We start from the raw sequence: 24,648 nt of genomic DNA on the forward strand, positions 1-24,648 counted from the left end.
GCACCCTATATAGCTAGCCATAGCTGCTGCCTAGATTTTGGCGTCAGTTCAGTTGTCGTGCCAGTTAGAGTACACCATGGGTGTGGTGCTTTTAATATCAGTTATTTATTGATGAAACATTGCTTCATAAGATCTATTAAATGAAATCTCAATTTCCTTGACTTGAAACGAAGTATTAATTTTTGAATTATACATTTCAGTGCTATTGGCCAATGTTCTTTTTTAATACTGTAGAACATTCTATCGTTGTAAGGAATTGTCCCAGTAAAGTAGGAGGTACAATAAAGTCTATTGGCCACAGGATTACTGAGAACCACGAAATATTGACTATCTTTTAAATAGTTACGATGTCCAGAAATTGCAATCCGTAAATCACTGTCAAATGATAAAGAGGTGACTCTTTGTATTAAATATTTTTTAGTTTTTTAGTTTCCTGGAGATGGTATCGTGCTTGTACTGCTCCGGGTGGACCGGAAAATACATCGCAGCATATTAGCCTGATTTGATCCTCCCCCAGAACATCGCTACAGTCGGTCAAGCAGCAAAAGCTGCAGAGACCAGCCCATCAATGGGACGCTCTCAGTGAGTACTTCATCGGCTGCTCTGAGCTGCGTACGGGGAACTGATCGTTTACTCTGGCTGTATTTTGTATCTATAGGGACGGTTTTGCTTATTCAAACTGAAACTTTTACTTATGGTTGGTGATTATGGGGCCAACGTGTGGTTTCTTATTGGGAAACATCGTTTTCATCTTCCTGTTGGGATGTAAAGGTAAGGGGCAATTAACTTCAATTAAGCTTTATAGCGTTTATTAGGCAACATACCCCTCCCATATTACAATAATAGCAGAAACAACGTTTAAACTATTGCTGAAAGTCTACAGTAGTCTATTTGAAGAACACAATGTCTAAATTATCTTTAGAAATGTACTGAATCTGTTCGTAATCGACTAATTTATCGTTGATCAATTGCAAGACGTGCGCAAAAGTTGATCAGTGCAAAAAGTTAAAATTAGAACCCAATATGTGATTCTATTTATACATTATTTTGATCTATATAATTTGTTGCTATTGCAGTCAGGGACTGTAACTGGTGCTTGAGTGCTGTGTGTAAATGAACTTTTGAAAGCATTTTTCACCCATGTTTCTGTTTTCATCTTTTGAGCGACAGCTATAGATTCATTTTCCCATGCAGTGTGATCCCAATACTTAAATCGCTGTAAAGCCGTAGTTACAAAAGTTCTGAAGATTTAAGCAAATGAAGTCATCCTTATTTTATCATAACCATTTGCTTCAACCATTTATTGTTTACATTTTGGGGGTTCTGGAAAGCCATGCGTGGTGTAGCCTAAATACAATGGTAAATACTAGGCCCATATGGTACGAAAACGTTGCCCTCTCACATCACGCTATGCATGGCATGGCACATGGTCTCCCAGAGTGAAATGCATGCAGCTATATATTATAATATTATAATCCCATTTTCAATCCTGCTACCCAACTGAACCAACACTCTCGCCCTAAACAGACTATATATAAAGCTTAACTCATGGCCTACGTGTGTGTGAATCTCAATGTGAGGTCTGTGAAACGGGATGGCCGTTCAAATATAGACCATTGTGTAAAATGTTGGGATTCTTGACAGCGTATATCTATTTCTAGTCAGCCTATTACAGTTAGAAGCATAGGTAGGCTACTCTGGCTATTCATTTTGTTTTCGTGTTTTGACGTCCGTGTCCGTCAATCGTTAGTGTTTTGAATTGAATAGCCTACATATTTGGTCATTGGAAGGTCACGCACCTAGAGTCTATCAGTAAACTATAACATCGATGTTATAGTTTAGGATCCTTGGTAATTTAGTTATAACTAATGATGTACAGTGCACATTTTAATACTTTTGGTACAATGTTCTTTGGTTGGTTTTAATTGTAAAATCAGTAGACATTTTGAGTGTTGTTTTATACAAAAGTATTATGTTGTAGTTGCCTTAATCAGCAGAGAACATGCGATGGTAAATCGTGGCAAAATGGTTTTAAGCTGGAATTTGCCTATTTACTATAGTCCAAATGCATCGTCCTAAAATCTTCATAAATAGTAGTTCCTAACCGGAAGACGTCCACAAATGTATCTCAATTTGCGTGTATATTGATTTATTGTTTATTGATGTTGAGCACCATCTTGATCATGGTGTAATACAGAGGTGCTGAAATCCATGTCGGGTATTAGTACGATGGATGCATGTTCTTCACCTGCGGATCTGTGGAAACAAAAGCTCTTCGCGCTCTGCAAGTCTGGGGGCAGGTGTGCGGCAGGTGCGTCTGTCTCTGAGCAAACATCAAGTGTTTGTTTTCTTGTAGGGAAATATTGCCTGTTAAACAATAGAAGGTACTGTACTGGGAACACATTAAGCTTTAACCCCTCTCTCAAAAGACAATCAATTCATTTTTTGTGTAAAATTGGCACTGTTTAATACAGTTTGATGATATTCATATCCAAGCAAGTCTGCATTTATTTTAGTTTGTCAATATTTAATGCTTTCTCTATCTTGAGTATTGTTTCCTTTTCTGATGACCGAATTTGTATAATACTAACAGACCAATATATTTTCCCAAGCAAACTTTGGAAACGTGCCCTTTTCCTCAAAAGATAACCAGCCATCATTAGTTCCCACTTTTATGGCTATGTTACCAAACAACAATGACCTTAAAAGACATTCACCATAACACCTTCACAAAATATTCTACCCTCTTGTATGAGGTTAATTGAATATCACTTGACCCAAAGGTCATTATTGTAAAATCTATCTGTTTGGATTTCTCAGTAATTCTCAATAATTTCTCACTTGTGGAACTACAATATATACAAATAAAAAACACGTTCTAAGTATTTTTTTGATACACTGAAGAATCTAGTGGTCCCACATAGCAAATTACTGGTAATCTACATGGTGACTCCTGCTGAGGTAATCACACAAAGGAAATTGAAGATCAATGCCTGTGTAATGCCCATCTGTGTTGAAATGGTGCCTGCAAGGAAGTACATGCTCAGCAGAGTGCAGGGGGAGATGTCAGTGAAGATACCTCATAAAACATTTTTTGTAACACAGCTTGAGTAAAGAGTAAATAGTATGTGTTAAATGTCTGATCATGATTGGGAAGGATCCATATGGTGTGAATTTGTGTAAATGCAAGCATATAGGTTAAGTCAAATCAACCATGTCGATACAATGAAGGATGCATCTTAATCTGTTCTTGATCATATGTTATATGCAAAGATTTTAAAACCCATTTTGTGTGCAACTATGAATGTGCTCTCCCTTTTCTAACCATAGTAAAGACCTCTAGCTGTTTTATTGTTTTATATGAAATGAAATCCCAGTATTTGCTCAACGTAAATAATGATCCTTGTTGTGACATTTAGATTTAAAGCAACACTAGCTATCTAGGGCACCAAAGTCAAGCGGTTGAGTTTGGAATTTGGGTTTTGTTCTTCAGTAACTCATATTGAGTGTGCAGATTTTACTACTGCAATTTTCAAGATGAAACCAATATTTCAAAATGCAGATGAGGTTCAAAGTTCAGCTAGGGTTACCTCAGTTGACCCTTCCTTTTGCTATGATGAATACAGCCTATTCAATTTAGGACACCTACTATGCACATGTCCTTAGCACTACATGAATATATGTGGATCTGTCCTTGTATCCATTTCTTTTGTATCTACTTTATCATCTGCAGGAGCACATGGAGAAAATGATGTTTTTATGTAAAAGCATTGATCTGTGGACATGCTACCATGACCCTGTTTTTGTATTGATGACCCTGTCATGCCCTCTGACCTTGGAAACCTTAACCTGATTGGTAATCCCCAGTGATCGCCTTCACATCCTTGAGGATGCTGTGTTAGCAGTCGCTTTAGCTGGCTGTCTTCCTTGCATTAGCGCAATCATTTTCATCAGCATCCATTGCTTTTGAGAAGGACCAGACCAATAAATCTCATTTGATACATGGTGCTATTTGATTTAAGCCCTTATTACATTATATGATTTAGTTAAGCTTGTGTCTTGGGTTGCTCACAGTTATATTATAAATCTTCTCAATTCTCCACTCTTGCTGTCACTAAGTTTCTTTTAGTATAATTGAAAACATCACAGGCATACAGTTATTTCTAAGAGTGTTTACCGTTTCTGTTTTATTTTACTTGTGTAGCTTAGTCTATATATTTCACATGGGATCATTTCTTAAAGTAGGTTACTATAACAACAACTAAAATATTCTAAATGTCCACTTGCTACGGTTTTACTGATGATTTCTAGATCCAGGTCTTGCCTGTTCAGCCCTAGGGTCAGTAAGTCCAGAACATCCATATGTTAAACCTTATCACACAGGCACACCAGAAACTTAATGTGATTCCACTTTTTGCTGTTGTAAAATGGATAAGCTTATAGCCATGAGCAAATACATCCAAAAAGCCTGAGTAATTCAGAGGGACTAAATTAGTCCTTTGTCTCAAGGACGGACACCTTGGAGGGTATTTAATTGGCTGACTGTCCTCTAAGCCCAGCCTCAGAGTCTGTAAAGCTGTTTCTCCTCTATCTGCTGCCATACAAGAGCAACAGTAGAACATTACCTTCCCCACTGTCTTCTCTGATCCCCTTGTCAGGAAAGGGTCACATTTCCCTTCCATGCATGGGCAGAATCTAATTTGCTTTGGTGGAAGGACAAGGAGACATTGATTGAAATTGTGTCCTCGAGGCATTTAGTGCTCTTTTTTCACGTGGGTCTTGACAAGTTATTTTCCAGTGGCCAGTGATGCATGTTGTGTTTGACCGATCATTTACAGCAATGAACAATACAAAGACTAGGCTCGTTATGCCTCTCTCACATTCAGACTGCAGGTCAGAGATTGGTGTTGGAAGGTCTTGATTTCATCATGTCCTTACAGTGGCTGTTTGACCCTTTGGACTATTGAGATTTCTGTAAATGTGATGTTTACTTATTTAGGGGAAAATGCAGTTATATGAGTAAAAAATAATCATAAATTATTGTAACTTTTTACTGTTAACCTCTAACAAAAATAATACATTCAGAAGCTTAATTATAAAGGTCAGATGCTCTTGAATATGGAAGCGGTCGTTCTGTGTTTACCCTGACGCAAAATCTGGGAGAAGTTAAGCTATTTAGGAAAAGGTTAATCAGCAGCAATGATCTTTGCTTAACTCTGATCATGCCTACTTCCTGTTTGAATTCACCAAGTTTACGGCAGCAGTGATGTGTATCAGAACATTTAACGACAGTGGTCTAATGATTATGACATCAAACTCCATCTGCTGTGCTGTGTGATGTGTTGTTCAATTTTTAATGTCCAAGTCGTTCCCATGTGAATTCTTAAACTGAATTTGCAGTTCCACCGAACCCCTAAGGAGATGTTATATTAGATTTCTTGATGACTGATGAACATGGTACATTGCTTTTCGGCTCTTGTAATCTCTGAAAGATAATTGGATTACATTATGGGAATAATTGATTATTATGTTATGGTATGTATCATGGTTTGAGTGATCCACCTGGAGTCCATCTTCTTACAGTATTCCAAGCAAACACATTCTATGTAAGGAACCAACTTACTAACTACCTATTGTTATTAGAATTAGGAAGTATTAATATTTGTATTATTAGTAGTAGTAGTAGTTGACGTTAACATGATTACTATTTAAATGAGTATTAGTAATATTATAGTTTCTATCATATTAAGGATTTGTTTGATTGGTTTTATTTGTTTGATTTTGTCATTATTTATCATGCCACAAACGTAAAATGTGTAAACATCAGATGTGCTCCTCAACTCTTAACCATTTTTATTAACAATAAAACCAAAAAGCATCATCATTGCATGACAAAGCAATCTTGCACACTGACAATTCAAACCAGCAATGCAAGATTTAAAAACAAGGTAATCAATAATAACTTGCATCAATTGATTTGCAGCCTTTTAGTTAATTGAATCTTTGCAGAGAGCCTTAGTAATGATTCTCATAACTATTTCATCTTTGGGAACAGAGTGATCATTGCAGCTTCCAGAGTCATTATGACAGTTTCATTTGAACTTGATATGAGTGGCAAAAATGTCCCTTACTTGTGTTTGTTCACTGTGTGCGAATGGATTAATTATTCTTGTGAACCATAATAAAGTAAATAGATTTTAGTTCCTGGTTATTTCTATACTGTGCACAATGTAAAGTAAGCCCTATTGTCTGTTCTCATTAATGATTGTACATGTGCAAGGGTTAGGGTGAGGGTGCTTCTAGTCTATCTCATCAATTAAAAACAATCAGCCTGACTGTTGATTAGAACTGATATTGATTGGTCAGCTGCCAGATATTCCCCTGCCCAACCGGTCGTTACTGGGGACAGATGCATTGACCTTGAAAGGGCACAGGCTTTGTTCCTCCCTCAGAACTCATTCCCAATCTCAAGACCACTGCCAGCTGCCAGCCACAACAAGGCTACTGCAGCAGTGAGGTCGGGTATCGTTGCCAGTGAAGGACTTGTTGTGGATTTTCAATAAGGAATTCTAGGTGGGAGATCTGGCTCCAGTGTTTATCTCCAGTTGTGTTCTCAGACAGATTAGTGAAGAGGGAAGAGAAACTACTGAGGCTCCCTCCAGGACATGAGCTCATAGATGGTAAATCTCTCCGGTGATGTGCATGATGAGCTAATTGAGTTCAAGTCTTTGTCCTCCTGGATGGCGGATAGGACGTCCCACTCAGTCAGCTCAGACAAATCCTAAGGCCCTGTAAATAACAACACGCAGCCATGTTTTCTGGTTTTGTTTATATCCTGGATTATTTTCTTTCCACTTTGTTTTCAAAGGATTTTTTTTACTCATCTGTTTAATCTCCAGTATGAAACTGTTTTGCAGTTTATATGTAATAACATAGTCCACCAAAGTTTATAAGACTTCAAAGATATCGAGGAATCCTCCCATCTACTCTTCCCTCGTCTCTTTAAACTGAAATCAATAAACAGATTTCATTAGACTTTGGCTGCCATTGCCCTTGACATGGTTATAAGAGGTCACAGTCATGATCACATCTGTCACTATATGAGTAACATTGAACATTTCTAAAGTTCAGTTATAAAAGTGCTGCATTTAGGAGAAGTCATGAGTCATTCAGGAAAGACCTTCATAGAATTACAGAGCAAAGACTAGATTTGCTTAGAGTCTTGCTTAATCCATTCGATTAATTAGTTTAGATATAAACTGCTTACCCTCTGTTGGCTTGTGTCCCGGAAATAAATTGAATTTTGAATTATACAAATGAATTGTATAGCATACGATTCACTGTGGCAAGCTTGAAGCCAAAGTCAGCCCTCACTTGTAATACCTCCAGCACCACAGATTTACAGTGTCACCCTAGATCCTAGTCCAGATACAGTGGTCATCTACACTCTGCTTAAGCTTTGAAATAACATGAATGTATGCTAAGAATGTTTAGAGGTAATACTAGCACTGAGTCCAAATGTTTTAAGACCTTAATACAATCTGTGGGAAATGGCATTTAGTCATCATTGTTTTATCATACTGACAGTATCATGTGTCCTGAACTGGATCCTTTCCTGGTGGTCTGCTTCACATCCTTGATCTGGTGATAGAGATATGTCTCCCTCTGATGGTCACTGTATGTTGCTGGGAGCAAGCAGGATGATAATTGATTATTAATGCATCTAAGCAGATAATGAAGGTAACATCTTGTCATTTATTTTGCTTACATTTAACTGCAATGATATTGTGCTTTCTGATGGATTTACTAAAGACCTTGCAAGATATTAATTTATATTAACAATTTTAAACTAAGATAAATCTAGATATGTTGTTTTGTTGAATTGCAAAGCAAGGCATCTTAATCTCTCTGAGCAGTGTTCTGTTTCTTGATCCATTAGTCTATTTTCAAGCACACAGGATGTAATGAAATAGCCATGTTTATGCAAAGATTTAGGAAGTGGATAGTGTTCACCTATCTAATTTGAGAGAATGAAATAGAATCCATTTGCCTGAATGGAATTTTGAATGGATTTAGCAAACTAACTGAGTTGTTTGTTTTTGTCTCAGAAAGGTTTTAATAAAGGGGGTCATAACTTTCCTGAGTGTATATCCTTCAGGAAGACAAGTCACATTTTATCCATCCATCCAACCTCCTGTCATCCATGAGCACCTAAATTAAATCAATGTCTGAAACCAGAGCCGGGGCTTCAACTGCACCAACAGAAATAGAAAATCTAGTTTCACTGTCTGCTAATAACATTAGTACGTTCCCTAAATGGCCAACCACCGACGACGGACAGGAACACAACAGGGATATAATTACAACACTCACATCTCCATTTTCCTGTAAAACATGCAGCCTTCTATTGCGCTTTATAGATTAGCTCCCACCCCCATAACCCCAGTAGGTAATGATTCATTCTTCACAGTATCATGTTTTACCCCATAATTAAACATCCCAAGGTGAAGCCAAGGAGAAACGGAAACCACATCTCATTGACCATATGAGAAATTCATTAAAAGTGCTGTGTTGGTGTCATTTGAGACCCTTTTCAATTTCCGTGGACTGACAAGTGTCATATATTTCAATAAACCAAATTCTAAACCTGTTGTTTGTTATGTATAAGTAATTGGAATCCAGTCACCTGATTGCATCAACGTTATTGTCATATGACAGGTATTGTTGCCTAATTAGAAAATCTAAATAGAGACTCCAGATAATGAATATGCACACCATCGGTCAGCTCAGCATAATGCAACAATGAACTTCTAGCAAGGCTCAAACAATTATTAGAAGTATGGACGGCATGATGTGAATGAAATCAGGATGTGTGAGCGGAGGCAAAGAAGGACTTGTGATGTGAGGCAACAAGTTCCAGATCTGATTTGTTTCCTTCATCAGACAGCATCCAAGTTTCAATCTACAGAGGAAAAAACGTAGTACAAAGTATTGTACCATTGTTTGTTTACTACAGTCTGCACTGTACTTTCTACCATAGCTCCATTCTTGAATAGTTCCAGAGATCTTTAGAGCAAACTATGTTTAGTTATGTGAAATAACATGTTTACTCTCTCTTGGAAATCGCTTTGGATAAAAGGGTCTGCTAAATGCGTAAATGCAAATGTTTACCTGTGTACTTTCTTAATCTCTTCACAGGATCTGCTGGTCTATACTTCCCGCAGAAATCATATTCAGAGACCATTTACATAGGGCAGGCTGCAGGGACACCTGTACTCCAGGTCCACTCCATGCCGGAAAGTGACTCTGAGAGGCCTCACTTCCACTTGTGCCGGACCATGAAGGCTCCATACTACAGCACATGGTTCCACATGGATGAGACCACAGGAGTTCTGTCCATGAATAAAACCCTGGAATGGAATGATTTTGACTCTCACTGTAAGTTAAAGATAGAATCTTAGAAAATGTTCTTTCTCATGGATTGTTCATCCTTTTGTAAGTGTCATTGTGTGACTATGTAGACTACTCAATACCATTGTGCATGCTGTCTTTCGGTAGTTTATTTAACTGCTTAGTGTTTCAGTACTATTAACAAGTCACTATTAAAATATGACATATACGCTAGAATTGATAGGCTGCTTTACCTTTGGCATACAAATAATGCTGTTGCGTGAAAGTGATATGTCATTTTTAGAAATCTGCATTCTGGGCAGTAATGTAATTGAAAAGAGTAGGAAGGGCTTTGTCATCAAGAAAAGCACTGTGTGAGATTAAAATTGGGCTTTGGTCTTGTTATGGCTTTGTGTCTCATCAGATAAGAGCTCTGTGTCAGTGAAGAAGCTGACCCTGAGTGTTGCAACCCCCAAACCCATAGCAACCCCCAAACCTGACCATGGGCTCCGTTGTTATGGTCAGTTAACTATCAAGATCATCCTGACCTTTGTCAACGCCACAGTGCCCCTTTGTGGCCAAACCAAGATGGAGAAGCTGTGCTTCCCTGACCACAACCTAAACCTCCACATCAAAGAGAACAGATTCCCAGGGGCACTTCTTCAACTCAGGCCCCTTTCCAGGCTCAACATCTGCCCTAACTACACCATCTCCTACAGCGTTGAATCAGGTAAGCCAATGCTTCTATCTACATTGTCTACATTATTAATCATCCTGCTGTTACAATGCTGATTCTCAGGTTGGCATCCCTCTCCCTTTTTGGGCTGCAGAGGTCCCTGCACCGTTTGCTGTTAATGACAACACCACTGAGTTGGTGGTGACCGCTCCGTTGGACCGCGAGGAGAGGGAGATGTATCGTCTGGTGCTCGTCTGCGTGGTCCAGACCGAGGAGAACCTCAGCAAGCATTTTGTTCCACTTCTGGTTAGCATCTACGACGAAGATGACAACGCACCATATGTGAATGGCACGGACACAGATGAGATTGTGATCGAGTTCAATCGCATTGAGGTGAGTTTGTATGCTGCACGTCGTAACGTTTAAGAAACATCTTATTCTAATTGTATCTCTTATATATGTCTTAAAACATTTGTATTTTCACATTGGTTTCGCAGGGAGGAGTTTTCGGCAACTTAACTGTATATGATCGAGACACAACGGCTAGTTACCCCAAAGACCATAATCAAAATTGGTTGGTTGGTACTATGTTGACAAATGACATATGGATCAGAGATCGATTCACTGTAGAACATACCTTCAGAGAAGAAAAGAGCATTTTTGGCAACGTTCGAGGGACCGTTCATGAGTACAGTGAGTAATTCCAATAAATTCCATAGTGACACAATGTGATAAAATGATATCAACCGTGCATTAGTGTGATATTGAATAAACCACTCTTGCTCCTTTTTCTGTCGGTATCCAGGGCTTAAACTCAATCGGAGCTTGTCTGTGACAGAAAATCGTACCTTCCAGCTTCCCTATCTGGTTAATGACACCACCTACCCTGGTCCTGATGGAACAGTGATGCTGCACTACAACATCACCATCATACCCGTTCCAATCCGCTTCACCAATGTCACCTATCTTTTCCCACTGACACGTAGATCCTCTGTTTATGCCCAGGTATCTGATGTTCCACACCACAACTATGGAAATATATTTAGCATTCGAGGCTAGCATAATTTTTTATGTTTTGGGGGTTCCAAGATCTTAAATTAACCCTTTCAATGTGATAATTTCTCTTTCTCTAACAATTTATGTTACATCTCTTTTCAGGTTGGTAGAGTGTGTGTGGACAACTGCCTGAAGTTTCAGGGCATCAATGTCACGTACCGGCTAGAGATAGCAGAGAAGAATGTTTCTGCTGACATGCAGGCCTGTTATGCCGCTATTAGCATAGCCCAAAGCCTGAGGGATGAATCGGGAGTGCTGTATGTGAATGACTCTGAGGCACTGCGCCGACCAGAGTGCCAGGACCTCCAATACTCTGTGGTTGCCCAGGAGCAGCATAACCAACTGCAGGCCAGCACTCAAATACTTATAGTACTCGATGGAGAAGGTACGTCTACAGGATGGCAATAATAAAGACTGCAGCTGTTGTGAGTTGCCAGTTAGATTACACTTAAAGGAAGACAATATCTGTTTTCGGTTGCTGTGTTTGCATTTATACCTTTTGATAGCCTAGTTGACAGCCACAGTGATGGTGGTTCACACAGTACACACATTCACTGTGCAGTCTGTAATGAGGTTTGTATTTTATAGCAGACAGGCAGTCTCTACAGGACCAGCGCTCACTGTCTTGTGCGGAAGGAAGACAGCGAGGGGACTGCGAGGCAATCAGAGGTCTGGGCGCCACCAAAGGGAGGTGCCAGTGGAGACAGGGCACAGAAAAAGGTATATCATACGTGTCTCAAAAAGGCTCCTGTTTGCTTTTCCATTGGTTAATGTCAAAAACGGGATTAAATTATTTTTGCCTTTACCTCAGGAATATCAGAGAGTTATTCCACCTGCTCTCCAGACCTTCATACCTGTCCTGATGGCTTATGTGATGCAATTGAGAGCAAGGACATGTCGATATGTCCACAGGACTGCACTGGTAAGAAACAAACTGAAGTTCATGAATATGTGTCTTTTAATTTGAGTTATTGTGAGATAAGTATTTCTTGTTTGTGTCTTAAATAAATTCAAGAAGAAAATAATGGTAACTATGAATTTAAATTCTGTGCATATTTGTGTCATCACAAAGGTGAACCTGTAATCGGAGGTCATGAAAAAGGCTTGATGTTTGGCATCAAAGCTGGCTATGGAACCTGCTACTGCTACTCTGAGAAATGCTATTGTGAGAAAGACGATGTTGAAGGTAAGTTCACCACATTCAAACCCTGTCTTCTTTTACAGTCCACACAGCCTATCCCAAAACTCCTCTCCTGATACTCCTCTCTCTGCCATGTCTTTCTCAGAGGCCATATGTGACGATATGTGTAAGACCATCATCGCCACTGCCGTGCTGCTCTCCTTCATAGTCTCCATCCTCCTCTCCTCCTACTTCATCCATCGTTACCACAAGAACTCTCCCAAGCCGCCTATAGCCTCAGCTGAGATGACCTTCCGTCGGCCGGCTCAGTCTTACCCTATCAGTTACTCTGCTAACAATGTACGACGCGGCTCTCTGGACTCCATGGAGAACCAAGTGGCCATTGACACATTCAAAATACCTGTAAGCTTTAAACAAATGGGTCAGTTCTAAAACTAGGTGGAAAATACAAGGAACAAGAACTAGGCTCTAAAAGTGTTTCTCTATTGTTTTAACAGGAGGATCCCAAGTGGGAATTCCCTCGTAAAAACCTGGTGCTGGGTAAAACCTTAGGAGAAGGGGAGTTTGGGAAAGTTGTCAAGGCGACTGCTTTCCGTCTCAAAGGAAAGGCTGGTTACACCACAGTGGCTGTGAAAATGCTTAAAGGTAAGAAGAAGCAGACAGAGTGCAGACAGACTGGGAAGTAATAATATGGCTGACTTTTTGTGCACTGAGTACCATAGCAATTGCACATGCTGTAATACCTTATATTCATCACTTTTTGCCCCCAAAAAATTAACACTGTATATATCCATGTATATTTGTCAATCCTTCCTGTTTTTCACAGAACATGCCTCACATAGCGAGCTCCGTGATCTGCTGTCAGAATTCACTTTACTGAAGCAAGTAAACCATCCACACGTCATAAAGATGTATGGAGCTTGCAGTCAGGATGGTAAGGCATAATTTTCCTCCTCTTTGACTACCTGCGTATTTTTCATCTTCATCTTCTGAATAGCTGTGATTCCCCACCCAGGACCATTGTACCTGATTGTGGAATATGCAAAGTATGGATCGCTACGCAACTTCCTCCGTGAGAGTCGAAAAGTCGGGCCCAGCTACATGAGCGGCGATGCCAACCGCAACTCCAGCTACCTGGAGAACCCAGACGAAAGGGCACTTACTATGGGCGACCTGATCTCCTTCGCATGGCAGATCTCCAGGGGTATGCAGTACTTGGCGGAGATGAAGGTATAGTCACTACCTTAATTGAAAATGAACCTGAAAATCCTTTGCCTCAAAAAAAATGTAATTGAGAACTGTTATCCTACAGCTTGTCCACAGGGACCTCGCTGCAAGAAACGTCTTGGTTGCAGAGGGGCGTAAGATGAAGATTTCCGACTTTGGCTTGTCCCGAGACGTCTATGAAGAAGACTCATATGTAAAAAGGAGCAAGGTGAGGCAAAAAATGCTGAGAAACCAATTATAAAATCGGAATTGTAGTGTATGTACTAGGAACTAAGCTGAATTGTTATATTTTTTTTAGGGTCGAATCCCAGTCAAATGGATGGCAATAGAGTCCTTGTTTGATCACATTTACACAACACAAAGTGATGTGTAAGTAGTTTGTACCATCCACTTAAACTTGGGAATGCATACTTTATCCCTAACCTTAACCGTTAAAAGTCATACTTATATGAGTTCCTTTACCTCTTTCAAGCTGGTCCTTTGGTGTGCTGCTCTGGGAGATAGTAACACTGGGTGGAAACCCTTACCCGGGTATTGCCCCTGAACGCCTTTTTAACCTCCTCAAAACGGGCTACAGGATGGAGAAACCAGAGAACTGCACAGATGAAATGTAAGTTTACGTTCATTTTGCCAATTTTTGGGTAGCATCCTGTTTACTCTTGTACTCATTTTATTGAAAATTTGGATAGTACAATATTTGGAGGTTATGATGATGATTTTAAAGGATTCCAACTTCAACCATGGGCTGCATGTGTCTTGGCAGGTATAATCTGATGCTCCGATGCTGGAAACAGGAGTCAGACAAGAGGCCAGTGTTTTCAGACATCAGCAAAGAACTTGAAAAGATGATGGTGAAAAGCCGGGTAGGTTCTAACAAAAAAAGATAATTGATCTTGTTCTGTCTTCAATAGTAATTCACTAATTATACAGCACTTACAGACTCTTATTCTTAATTACATACACCCTCTCATACTCTGTATGTCCAACATAATTCATGTCTAGACAAAATTCTCATGTTCCCATGTCCTTAGACTGCACACACATATAATTAGCAAGGATGGGCTTGTGTTGTGGTTTTGATTAAGGGCCAATTGAAGTACCCTGTGTCATATAATTAGAAATCCAATCAAATCTATCTCTTGTGGTTATTTTTGTCTGTACTTGCCACACCTCTCTCTTTGTCTGGTGATTAGCTTAATCAGATGTTGATCTCCTGTTGCCAGGATTACCTGGACCTGGCAGCATCAACACCAGCTGATGCCCTGCTGTACGACGATGCCCTCTCTGAAGAGGATACGCCTCTAGTGGACTGTAATAACGCCCCTCTCCCTCGAACCCTTCCCTCCACATGGATTGAAAACAAGCTATATGGTAGAATTTCCCATGCATTTACTAGATTTTAGAGACAGGACACAAAAGCTCTCTTTTTGGCAAGCTGTGATTGGCTTTCCTAAGACAAATGTGTGTGACTGTGATCTAGGCATGATTCTCTGACATCTGAAAATCTCACATTTCTTAGAAAATGAGAGAATCAGTGAAAAAGAGGACCTTGTGTCTGAATTTATTTGGACCTGCTTCTGATGTACAGTACCCAAAAGCTGACAAAAAAAAACATACATCTGTAAATATAAAACATTCCTATACTTATATTTTATTCTATATAGCCAGTTGGATAACTCATTTAGGAATGAAATTCGCTTTTCATTACGCATTTCAACGATCCCAACTTATTATTTGAAAAATAATGCAACATTTGAAACAGGTCCTTGCTGAATAAATTACTATTTATAATTTGTTTTGGATTCCAAACTTCTTATTTATCTGAATTTGATGTGAAATGATCTGATTTCTCAATGTTGAACAGAGAAACAGTAAGGCTTTTGAATCAAACTCTCTGGTAATATTGATAACAGAGAGAATCAACATTGTAAATACGTTTCCCCTGGGCCTTTCTACCAAATATTCCAGCTCTTGATAACATAAAACGTATTTAGCAATATGATGGCTGTCAGTGAGGTAGTTAATTACCAGGTAAAAAACTGTGACACATTGTCCATGTTGTTTATTGTTTGATGCAATCTACATCTGCTTCAACAACATTGATGGTGCATAAGCCAAGGATATCATTGACAGATCACAACATTCAGTAATGTACCAGTTGTTGTTGTTGTGTTTTTATTTTTTTATATGACACCTCATAGCTCATTTAATTTTCATAGCAGGAATAATCAGCATCTGTCTCATCTGCAAAACAGATTGATCATCGCTACTTACAATTTTCCATTAGTATCACATTAGTCTGGAGTTCCATTATAAAATTGTCATTGGGCAAACATGACCAAAACAGAGTTTCTTTTGAGAGCCTTACTGTCTGCACTCTAGATTTCATTTACTCCGTGCAGAAAAATGATATGTTCTCATTTTTAGGCATGTCATACCCGAACTGGCCTGAGAAGAGCCCGGTACCTCTCAACAGACTTGATGCCACTAACCCAGTCTTTACAAGATATGCCAATGATAGTGTTTATGCAAACTGGATGGCGTTGCCTTCACCCGCAAAAAATGTGGACAAGCTTGATAGTTAAAAGCAAATCAACATTGTAGAAAAGATTCCTAATTGGGTAGATGTGTATATTTATATAAAAACTGTACATACACAATCTGATGCTAAAGTTGGTTCCCTTTTATTTCTGTTGCACGGGTAATTCAAATCCAAGAAAACTGGGGGATAATAAAGTATTTTTGCTGCAAAATGGCTATACAGCATTGACCATGCTTCAAGCAGCTGTTTGGTATGTTCATCATTACCTCAAGGTCATGTTGGCCAAATTGTATCATTGCATGACTATATACTGTACCAGGTTGTATGTCAATGTAATTGTCTTTCAAGTGCCTGTGCTGCTTCTAATAGCCTCCAATTATTAGTGTACGACTGTGAAGATCTTGTACCATCCTCGGAATTAAAGGGCACATCTTTACCATCACCACTCGTAGATCTCTGGAGATGATTGACAAAGAGACAACATTGAGTTTAAACATCTGAACATCTGTAAAGTTTCTACTTCATATAATATTGTTCTTTAAAATGTAAACATTGCATTTGTTGTGGTACCCAACAGTTCCAACTATACTTGCCAAAGAAAATAAGACAACCATGTTGAATTAAATAAATCTGAACACAAAAATATCAAATAGTGTTACTGTATGAAGGACATAATACTAAATGTAGAATGTGGCATGTCCAGTGTAAAACTGCAGTTCACCTTATGATTCATGTAATGGCAATCTTTGTGAAAAAATTATAGTTCAGCAAATACATTTGTGTTAATAATTGTTATTATATGATTTTGTTGCAGTCAATAAACAATTACATATATACAGTCTGTTTACACATAACAGGCTTAATTGAATTTTTCTTCCTCAATGATTACATTTGTTTACACAAGCAAGCAAAAAAATTGCTCTTAGAATATTGAGCTATGGGAAAGTAAGGCACTAAACCTTAATGTTAACATTTGCAAGGCACCAAAATATCCGTGGGAAGTGTGCTCAATAGTTTTTATAGACACGGGCTGGGGGGCCAAAATGATCTTTAGGTATTGGATCAGTTATCTTTCATCTCAGTAGCCTTGACTATATATATATATATATATATATATATATATATATATATATATATATATATATATATATATATTTATATATATATATATAAACCTATGGCCTTGACTGCTTATATTTGAGCGCGGCACTTGCTGGTATTTAAATCCAATGTACGCACAGTACGGGAGTCTGCTCAAAGATATATAAAGAGCTATGGCGCTTTTATAAAACTGTTTGTAAATACATTTTCTGTCTTATACACACAATTTCAAAAGAAAAAGGTATTTCTAGTTGTTACTTCTTTGTTGTACTAGCTAAACAAACAGTACGTGGTTTTGTCATCTGGGTAAAGTGGATCTAGATACAGTCTGTACTCCGTGGCATTTACATGAAGATGAGAGAAGGGACATCTCTTCCTGGTGAGTTAGCCTGCTAGCTATGGCGAAATAATTTAAACCAACCGATTGAGACATATCGAGACAAATACAAAACTTTCATACTTGTAGCTCTGGCTGTGTTTCTGTCACTTCTCAGTTATTTCGCCTAACATTTGCAAATGTTCTCACTCTAATTTTTATTTTTATTTAACAGAAGAGTAGAGCTAGTTAGGTGGCTAGCTTTGGGCACAAAGCCGGCTGGCTAGTGTTTACAGCTAGGCTAGCTAGGGACTCTAGCTGGGTATTTTTCTGGAATTGAGCTGGCGATGAACCACCATAGTAGTTGCAGGCTAACTAGCTAAATTGTGGCAATGTATATGACTCCACATTAGCCAGCATTCCTTATCTGTAAACCCTAAAGATAGTTAACTATAAAAGAGTCTCCGATTTTGGAGTGTTAGCCTAGGCTAGCAAAGCTATCTGACAGAAGTTATTATCAGATAAATGTATAATAAAGAGAGAACTCCCACTCTCGGGAAACTTCCGGGTTCTGAACTGGTTGCAGTTCCACTCAAGTTCCATATGAGGGCGCTAACCGTTAGTAACGGTCGAGTGCAGAATGAATGGAGGTCTATGGAGCTATACCCCTCAAAATCCACTTTTCAGGATATGATTTTTTGTCTAGTAATTTGAATTCTGAAATCGAAAGGGGAGGCAAAAGAAATACACACCACTGGGTGTTAGATCTTTTTTTAAGTCGCCTTTCTGTTCTAAAAAGCCTTTGAAAATGGCATTGACGTCATACACATCGTATGACCGGAGCTACTGCTTGACGGCAAGCTCTGGTTACTTCCACTTTACTCTCGAGGCATCGACAACACAGCTGACAGGTTAGGCTCTCCCTGTCAATACACATGCTAGAAAGAGTTTTGGCTTGCTAATGTTGTTGCTAATGTTGCTAATCCTGCTAATGCTCTGACATTCTGGTTCTGCTTCGGATGCCATCAAGCAGGTCGTAGTCAGTCCTTCACTAACCAATCAACATTCGTTAGCAGAATGCTAGCGTGTTATGGGCAACAACGACTTACCCTGTAAGAAATCAAAAGGACATAAGTACTCGTTCATTCAACTTTTGACCTGTAATCCATGTTGAACATGCAAAAACTATAATCAAATCTGAGATTTATCAATGACAATCAGGCGAAAGAGACAAATTTAGCCGTTTAGCTCCATAGACTCCCATTAATTTTGCACTCGACCGCGATCACTCCTATAACTAAATAAATAAATACTTGGATAAATAAATAATTATATAACACAAAGCTTAAATAAATGACACAAAATATATAAATGTTACATGTATTTGTGTGTGTATATATATATATGTTTACGTTTTCATGTGTTTACATTTATTCATTTATACTTACATTTATTTATTTATACTTACATTTATTTATTTATACTTACATTTATGTATTTATACTTACATTTATTCATTTATACTTACATTTATTTATTTATACTTACATTTATGTATTTATACTTACATTTATCCACGGTGAAACTTCCTGCAGCAAAATAAATCTGTCGTCCCCCCGTCACCAAGTCAGGGGGCGGGTCAAAGCCTCTGATTGGTGAATGAACAGTATTACACACCAGGCAGGCTCAACCAGTCGATCAAGCTCTCTTTAAGCTAGAGGGATCCTCTATCGCCTCACTCTACAGCTGCTAGGGGTGTGCGACACTGCACGATGTGGTATAGATCCGATACCAAGGAGTAAATACAGGGCCAGTATTGCCAATACCGATACTTTGGGCTTAGAAAAGCAGTGGAGGGGCAAAGTGAGTTTGAGCGAAGTTAGACGGTGTTTGCACAACCACTATGATGTAAAGGGAGTTGTGTACTCAGTGTGAAATGAAACTTAGGTATCACGCTATCAATCGGGCTATTGATACCAACGTTGGTATCGATAGTTGCCGGGTTTCCCAACCCGGCCACTGTCGGTCTTAAGATCGATATGCCCACCCCTATGCTGTATCATCAGACATCACATCATGAGGATCGTGAACACATTTTCATTGATGTCTGTGTCAGTTAGGGCCAATATCATTCCTATAATTTCAGCGAAGCTCTCAATATGATGTAAAAAAAAAGTGAACTGGCAGGTGCCTCCATCTCTTCAGCTTCCGCCAACATTTTGACCACTGTAGCATTCAATATTTCATTCATTGAATCCGCACAAGGTGCTGCCACCTTGAAATAGTCAAAAGCAGTCGATTCAAGTTGAACCACCAATCAGAGGCTTTGATCCGCCCCCTGACTTTGTGACGGGGGGACGACAGATTTATTTTGCTGCAGGAAGTTTCACCGTGGATAAATGTAAGTATAAATACATAAATGTAAGTATAAATAAATAAATGTAAGTATAAATAAATAAATGTAAGTATAAATGAATAAATGTAAGTATAAATGAATAAATGTAAACACATGAAAACCTAAACATATATATATATATACACACACAAATACATGTAACATTTATATATTTTGTGTCATTTATTTAAGCTTTGTGTTATATAATTATTTATTTATCCAAGTATTTATTTATTTAGTTTTGGCCCCTATAATCCTCCATACACTCCCAGTGGAACTCTGGTGGAACTGCAACAAAATTCGGTACAATGGGGCTTAATAGGGAGTGGGCAGGCTCTCCTTAAACAGGCTCTGTTATTAAACAGGCTCTGTTATTATCATTGGGTCTGATTCAGTTCATGCAGCGCATCACTTGAGCCGAGGTAACTAAGTTACTCAATTGTATTTAAATGTATTGTTGTATTGCACTGTATTGCACTGTATTGCTGTATTGCACTGTATTGCATTAACATTTAACTTTTTGTAGTATTTGAATGAGTCATGAGTGTCTTGCCTCGTACAACTCATTGCCAACTCTTTCGCTTTTGTTTTCTGTTCCTAGTCAAATTCTACAGGGTGTCAAACCCAACTAAGTAAGGCAAAGAATGTTTGCTCCTGTGCTTCTGTACTACATTTGATCAACAACTCACGGGAATAGCCACTCACCAACCAAAATGGGCAGAATGAAATGACATTCACTTTTTATAGTGATCAATCTGGCTTTCTCTGTTCAAGGATATATTGTCTGCCACATTAGTATGTTTGGCTAAACATACTATTTATGAGGACTTGATGCATTGCAACAAGGGTGAACTGTCAATCTTGGGGGAGGTTTAGCAGAATTTGAAGAAAATGAAGACGTCCCAGCCTTAGATCTGAGGAAAGCGTGATGCCCAGGCGAAGGTTAACTCTGCAGGGCCGGGCACGCTGGTTGCTCCTTGGTCTTTTCCTGCTACTGGTGCTGTTGCTGTTTGCCTACCTGCTTGAGTGCACCCCCCCAGCAGACGTCAGCCTGATGCTGCCTGGCCTGGGTGCCGAGCCCTATAGTAAGGAGTACTGCCAAGCCCTGCTGCAGGAGCAAGAGGAGCACCATGTCAGCCGCACCACCAGCCTCAAGCGTCAGATTGCCCAGCTCAAGCAGGAGCTCCAGGAGATGAGTGAGAAGCTGAAGGTGCTGCAGGACAGGAAGGAGCTCCCTGGGATACAGGGGCTGGCTGACAACAAGGACCAAGAGCCTGGAGACCTCCTGGAATACCTCCATTCTCAAATTGACAAGGCAGAGGTGAACACGGGTGCGCGCTTGCCCAGTGAGTATGCTCTTGTCCCCTTTGAGAGCTTCACCTCCACCAAGGTGTATCAGCTGGAGATGGGGCTGACGCGGCACCCAGAGGAGAAGCCTGTTCGTAAGGATCGCAGAGATGAGCTAGTTGAGGTCATAGAAGCAGCTTTGGATGTCATTAACAACCCAGATGAGGAGGATGGCCAGGAGGATGAAGCACCTATGCAGAGGCAGACCTACACAGAGAACCACTTCACTGAGGGTAAGAAGGACCCTGACCATGTGTGAATCTGTTACTGAAAAGTAGCTGTTATAAGGGCATATTTGTGGAATGCTTGACGTTGAAGTTCAAGTAGCTTTTTTGTCAATTTCTTAACATGTCAAGACATGAAAAGGAATCGATAGAACGTTTCCCACTCTCCCACAGGGAAACATATAAAGTGCACCGGCACAACAGATAAGACAGGACGACAAGACGTGGTAATCTTTTGTCCATTTTGACTTATTCTGATATTCGTGCAGGGCTATACAGGACTGAACGGGACAAAGGCACGCTCTATGAACTCTACTTTGCAAAAGAGGATTCCAGCAGCTTCCGGCACGTCACTCTTTTCCGTCCATTTGGTCCTTTGATGAAGGTCAGGAGCACATCTGTGGAGACATCAGGGATCATAATCAACATCATTGTGCCACTGGCAGGCAGAACAGAAACCTTCTCACAGTTCCTACACAACTTCAGGTGTTGATTTGATTGATATATAATTTTCATAATATTTTAAAAATATGTATGAATTCCATAAATTATATTATTGATTATTTTCACCAATATTTACCAAGCCTGATTGGTTGATAGATATTGTATTGCCTGTTAGACATAGATAGAATACATGTACCTAAAGATACCTTGAAGGCAGAATTGGCAAGTTTTTGGACCAAAATCATTGCATTTGGTCTGAATGGTGTCCAATCATTTTTGCTGGTCCGACCTTAATGATTCGTCATGTTTGTTACAGTCTTGCGACGCCAACAGATTTGTGTAATTTTAGTTTCAATAGTTTCTATCAGGATGTGAAGTTTATTTCAGCAAATTTGACAAAAAGTGCTTCTCAACAACATTGCCTACCCTGCCTTTAAGTATGACTTTTTAAAGGCTACTTTTGTTTTGCAGGGAAGTTTGTATCCAACATGATAGACAAGTGCATTTGACCGTGGTTTACTTTGGACAGGAGGGCTTACAAGAGGTTAAGTCCTCTTTAGAAAAGATGTCCAGGTTTGTTCTCATATTGTGAATTATTTCACATCCAAACACATTCTACCTGCTCTTTCAATTTACCACATTGTACAAATGGTTCTCACAAATCTCTGTATCCACAGTCTCCTGGATATATGTGACAGCTGTTCCTCCTTGATTTGTTAACATTGTTATTTCTTCACCAGGGAGGAGGACTTCTCTAACTACACCCTCATCCCAGTGGACGAGGAGTTTTCCAGGGGCAGAGGTCTTGACATTGGAGCCCATGCCTGGAAGAAGGGAGATGTGTTGATGTTCTTCTGTGACGTGGATATCTACTTCACACTGGAGTTCCTCAACACTTGCCGTCTGAACTCTGCTCCAAGTAAGTCTATGAAATTATGTATATTTTTTATTTTAAATATACAGTGGTCTTCTGATGTTTGTACAATATTGGTTGTGATGGGATATGTGTTATGACAAACTCAACTTTCTGTTTTCTCTTGTTTTATTTTGTAGACAAGAAAGTATTTTATCCAGTGGTTTTCAGTTTGTACAATCCAGCCATAGTTTATGGAAATTTGGAGCTAGCCCCCCCTATTGAAAACCAGCTTGTGAGTACAAAATACACTTTTTAATGTAGTCTTTTTTTTTTCTTTTCTGGTGTATATGTATCAGATGACAAGCTGTCTTTTTATGCAGATTCATAAGAAAGATGCTGGTTTCTGGAGAGACTTTGGCTTTGGAATGACATGTCAATACCGCTCAGATTTCCTCAACATTGGTAAGCCATGTTGATAAGCTCAGTAAAGACAGTTTCATAATATACAGTAGGTAGTATTGAATATTTCATCTGAGAAAGCAATTAGTCAGGAATCTGAACTGAGAACTTGATGTGTGATTTGCTTTCCAGGCGGTTTTGATCTTGAAGTAAAGGGTTGGGGTGTGGAAGACGTCCACTTGTACAGGAAATACCTGCGAAGCGACTTAATTGTGATGCGAACACCGGTGTCAGGTCTATTCCACTTGTGGCACGAGAAGCAGTGTGCAGATGAGTTGACACCAGAGCAGTACCGCATGTGCATTCAGTCCAAAGCCATGAACGAGGCCTCGCACTCCCACCTGGGCATGCTGGTGTTCCGAGAGGAGATTGAGAATCACCTCCGCAAGCAGGCCTTCAAGACTCAGATCAAAGCAGATGAATGAACCGGTTTGTTTCCAACATGGATGTCTTTGTCCCTTTGTGCAACTTACAGTCCAGGCGCTGATGTTTTAGAAGACATCAGAATGGCAGTACTAAATATGGTTAATTATGAAAATGCACTATAGAAGAAGCTGTTGACACAAAAACCTCCAGTTATTTGTTATAGTTTAGCTGAAGACACAGATGAATGTACTAAAATGTACAGTTACATTGATAAATGTGAAAAATCTAAGTGATAGACCTGAATAGCACTACCTGCATTAACATCAAAAGACTAAACACCTTTAAAGTTTGGACTAAACTATCAGGCGGTGGTCCAACCAAACTAAGGATTGGGTCCCTGTAAACAATAAAATAAAAAATGTTAGTTGTCCCATGCCAGTCTCAAGCCATATGTTATATTATTTTTTATTCATAGGAAACCTGGGTGATTCCTACAGCTGGGTTAAACCATTCATGATTGAGCCATTAAATGACAATTGCGCTGTGGGAAATCTGGTATTATTAACATGTACATAACTTTTCTGTGTACATCATTCTAATGGTTTATGTTTTTATAATACGATACGTGTGCCTACTAGCTGGGTGTGGGGATATGAAAGTCAAGATTATACTCTATACCTCTTTGAGGTTGAAGTCATTGATTAAAATTTATGACAATACAGAGCAGCATTCACAACTGAAAATAGTACATGTTGGTCCTGATCATGTCTGCTGAGAAAAACATTGCTGGAAAGAGATATTTACACTTGCAAGAATGTGACCTTATCAGATAGCTCTTTATTTGTTTTAAATGTCTTCAAAAACTGAAGCTGAACATTATTACAAATGGATAGGTTACGGTTGCATTTTTTTTGTACACAAATATGCCAGTTTTGTTGCATTTCTGTTCCTTGTTCTGTTAAACATTGGCCTTCCACCTATTTTACCCTGCTGCATGGTTCTGTAGTCTATATTATTTCTAGAAAGGTTTTTTTTATTTTTTTTAAGGATTCGGTTTTTAACTGAGCTCTACTCAACACCAATACAATAAAAAGACTTAACAACTGAT

At 39.1% G+C, this 24,648-nt stretch overlaps 2 protein-coding genes across 4 annotated transcripts; both read left to right on the forward strand.

Moving 5' to 3' along the window:
* The first annotated feature begins 547 nt into the window (after window positions 1-547).
* Window positions 548-16,840, forward strand: ret (ret proto-oncogene receptor tyrosine kinase). The gene is made up of 21 exons (XM_047030184.1): window positions 548-771; window positions 9,199-9,438; window positions 9,815-10,120; window positions 10,221-10,459; window positions 10,564-10,759; window positions 10,872-11,071; window positions 11,225-11,507; window positions 11,711-11,842; window positions 11,934-12,044; window positions 12,195-12,308; window positions 12,409-12,665; window positions 12,761-12,908; window positions 13,090-13,144; window positions 13,175-13,197; window positions 13,279-13,493; window positions 13,576-13,698; window positions 13,789-13,859; window positions 13,963-14,100; window positions 14,254-14,353; window positions 14,714-14,861; window positions 15,918-16,840. The coding sequence occupies exons 1-21, from the start codon at window positions 708-710 to the stop codon at window positions 16,073-16,075; spliced, it is 3,321 nt and encodes a 1,106-aa protein (XP_046886140.1). The 5' UTR covers window positions 548-707; the 3' UTR covers window positions 16,076-16,840.
* Window positions 16,841-17,281: 441 nt separating this feature from the next.
* On the forward strand, window positions 17,282-24,647 carry csgalnact2 (chondroitin sulfate N-acetylgalactosaminyltransferase 2). Of its 3 annotated transcripts, none has more exons than XM_047029181.1 (8): window positions 17,282-17,512; window positions 20,446-21,424; window positions 21,685-21,901; window positions 22,331-22,432; window positions 22,600-22,778; window positions 22,913-23,007; window positions 23,096-23,177; window positions 23,307-24,647. In XM_047029181.1, the coding sequence occupies exons 2-8, from the start codon at window positions 20,773-20,775 to the stop codon at window positions 23,597-23,599; spliced, it is 1,620 nt and encodes a 539-aa protein (XP_046885137.1). In that variant the 5' UTR covers window positions 17,282-17,512; window positions 20,446-20,772; the 3' UTR covers window positions 23,600-24,647. The 3 variants fall into 3 exon arrangements, with proteins under 3 accessions (XP_046885137.1, XP_046885139.1, XP_046885138.1); XM_047029183.1 differs by lacking the exon at window positions 17,282-17,512 and adding an exon at window positions 20,132-20,266; XM_047029182.1 differs by lacking the exon at window positions 17,282-17,512 and having other exon boundaries at window positions 20,338-21,424.
* The last annotated feature ends 1 nt before the right edge of the window (window position 24,648 follows it).

The sequence above is a fragment of the Hypomesus transpacificus genome, chromosome 11 (assembly GCF_021917145.1).
Source record: "Hypomesus transpacificus isolate Combined female chromosome 11, fHypTra1, whole genome shotgun sequence".
NCBI classification, from domain to species: domain Eukaryota; kingdom Metazoa; phylum Chordata; class Actinopteri; order Osmeriformes; family Osmeridae; genus Hypomesus; species Hypomesus transpacificus.

Coding starts and splice junctions, on each gene's coding strand:
- csgalnact2 (XM_047029181.1), top strand. CDS start 20,773: ATGCCCAGGCGAAGGTTAACTCTGCAGGGCCGGGCACGCTGGTTGCTC. Junction 21,902..22,330: donor CAGTTCCTACACAACTTCAG/GTGTTGATTTGA, acceptor TTTGTTTTGCAG/GGAAGTTTGTATCCAACATG. Junction 23,008..23,095: donor CCCCTATTGAAAACCAGCTT/GTGAGTACAAAA, acceptor CTTTTTATGCAG/ATTCATAAGAAAGATGCTGG.
- ret (XM_047030184.1), top strand. CDS start 708: ATGGGGCCAACGTGTGGTTTCTTATTGGGAAACATCGTTTTCATCTTC. Junction 772..9,198: donor CTTCCTGTTGGGATGTAAAG/GTAAGGGGCAAT, acceptor ATCTCTTCACAG/GATCTGCTGGTCTATACTTC. Junction 10,121..10,220: donor CTCCTACAGCGTTGAATCAG/GTAAGCCAATGC, acceptor TTTGGGCTGCAG/AGGTCCCTGCACCGTTTGCT.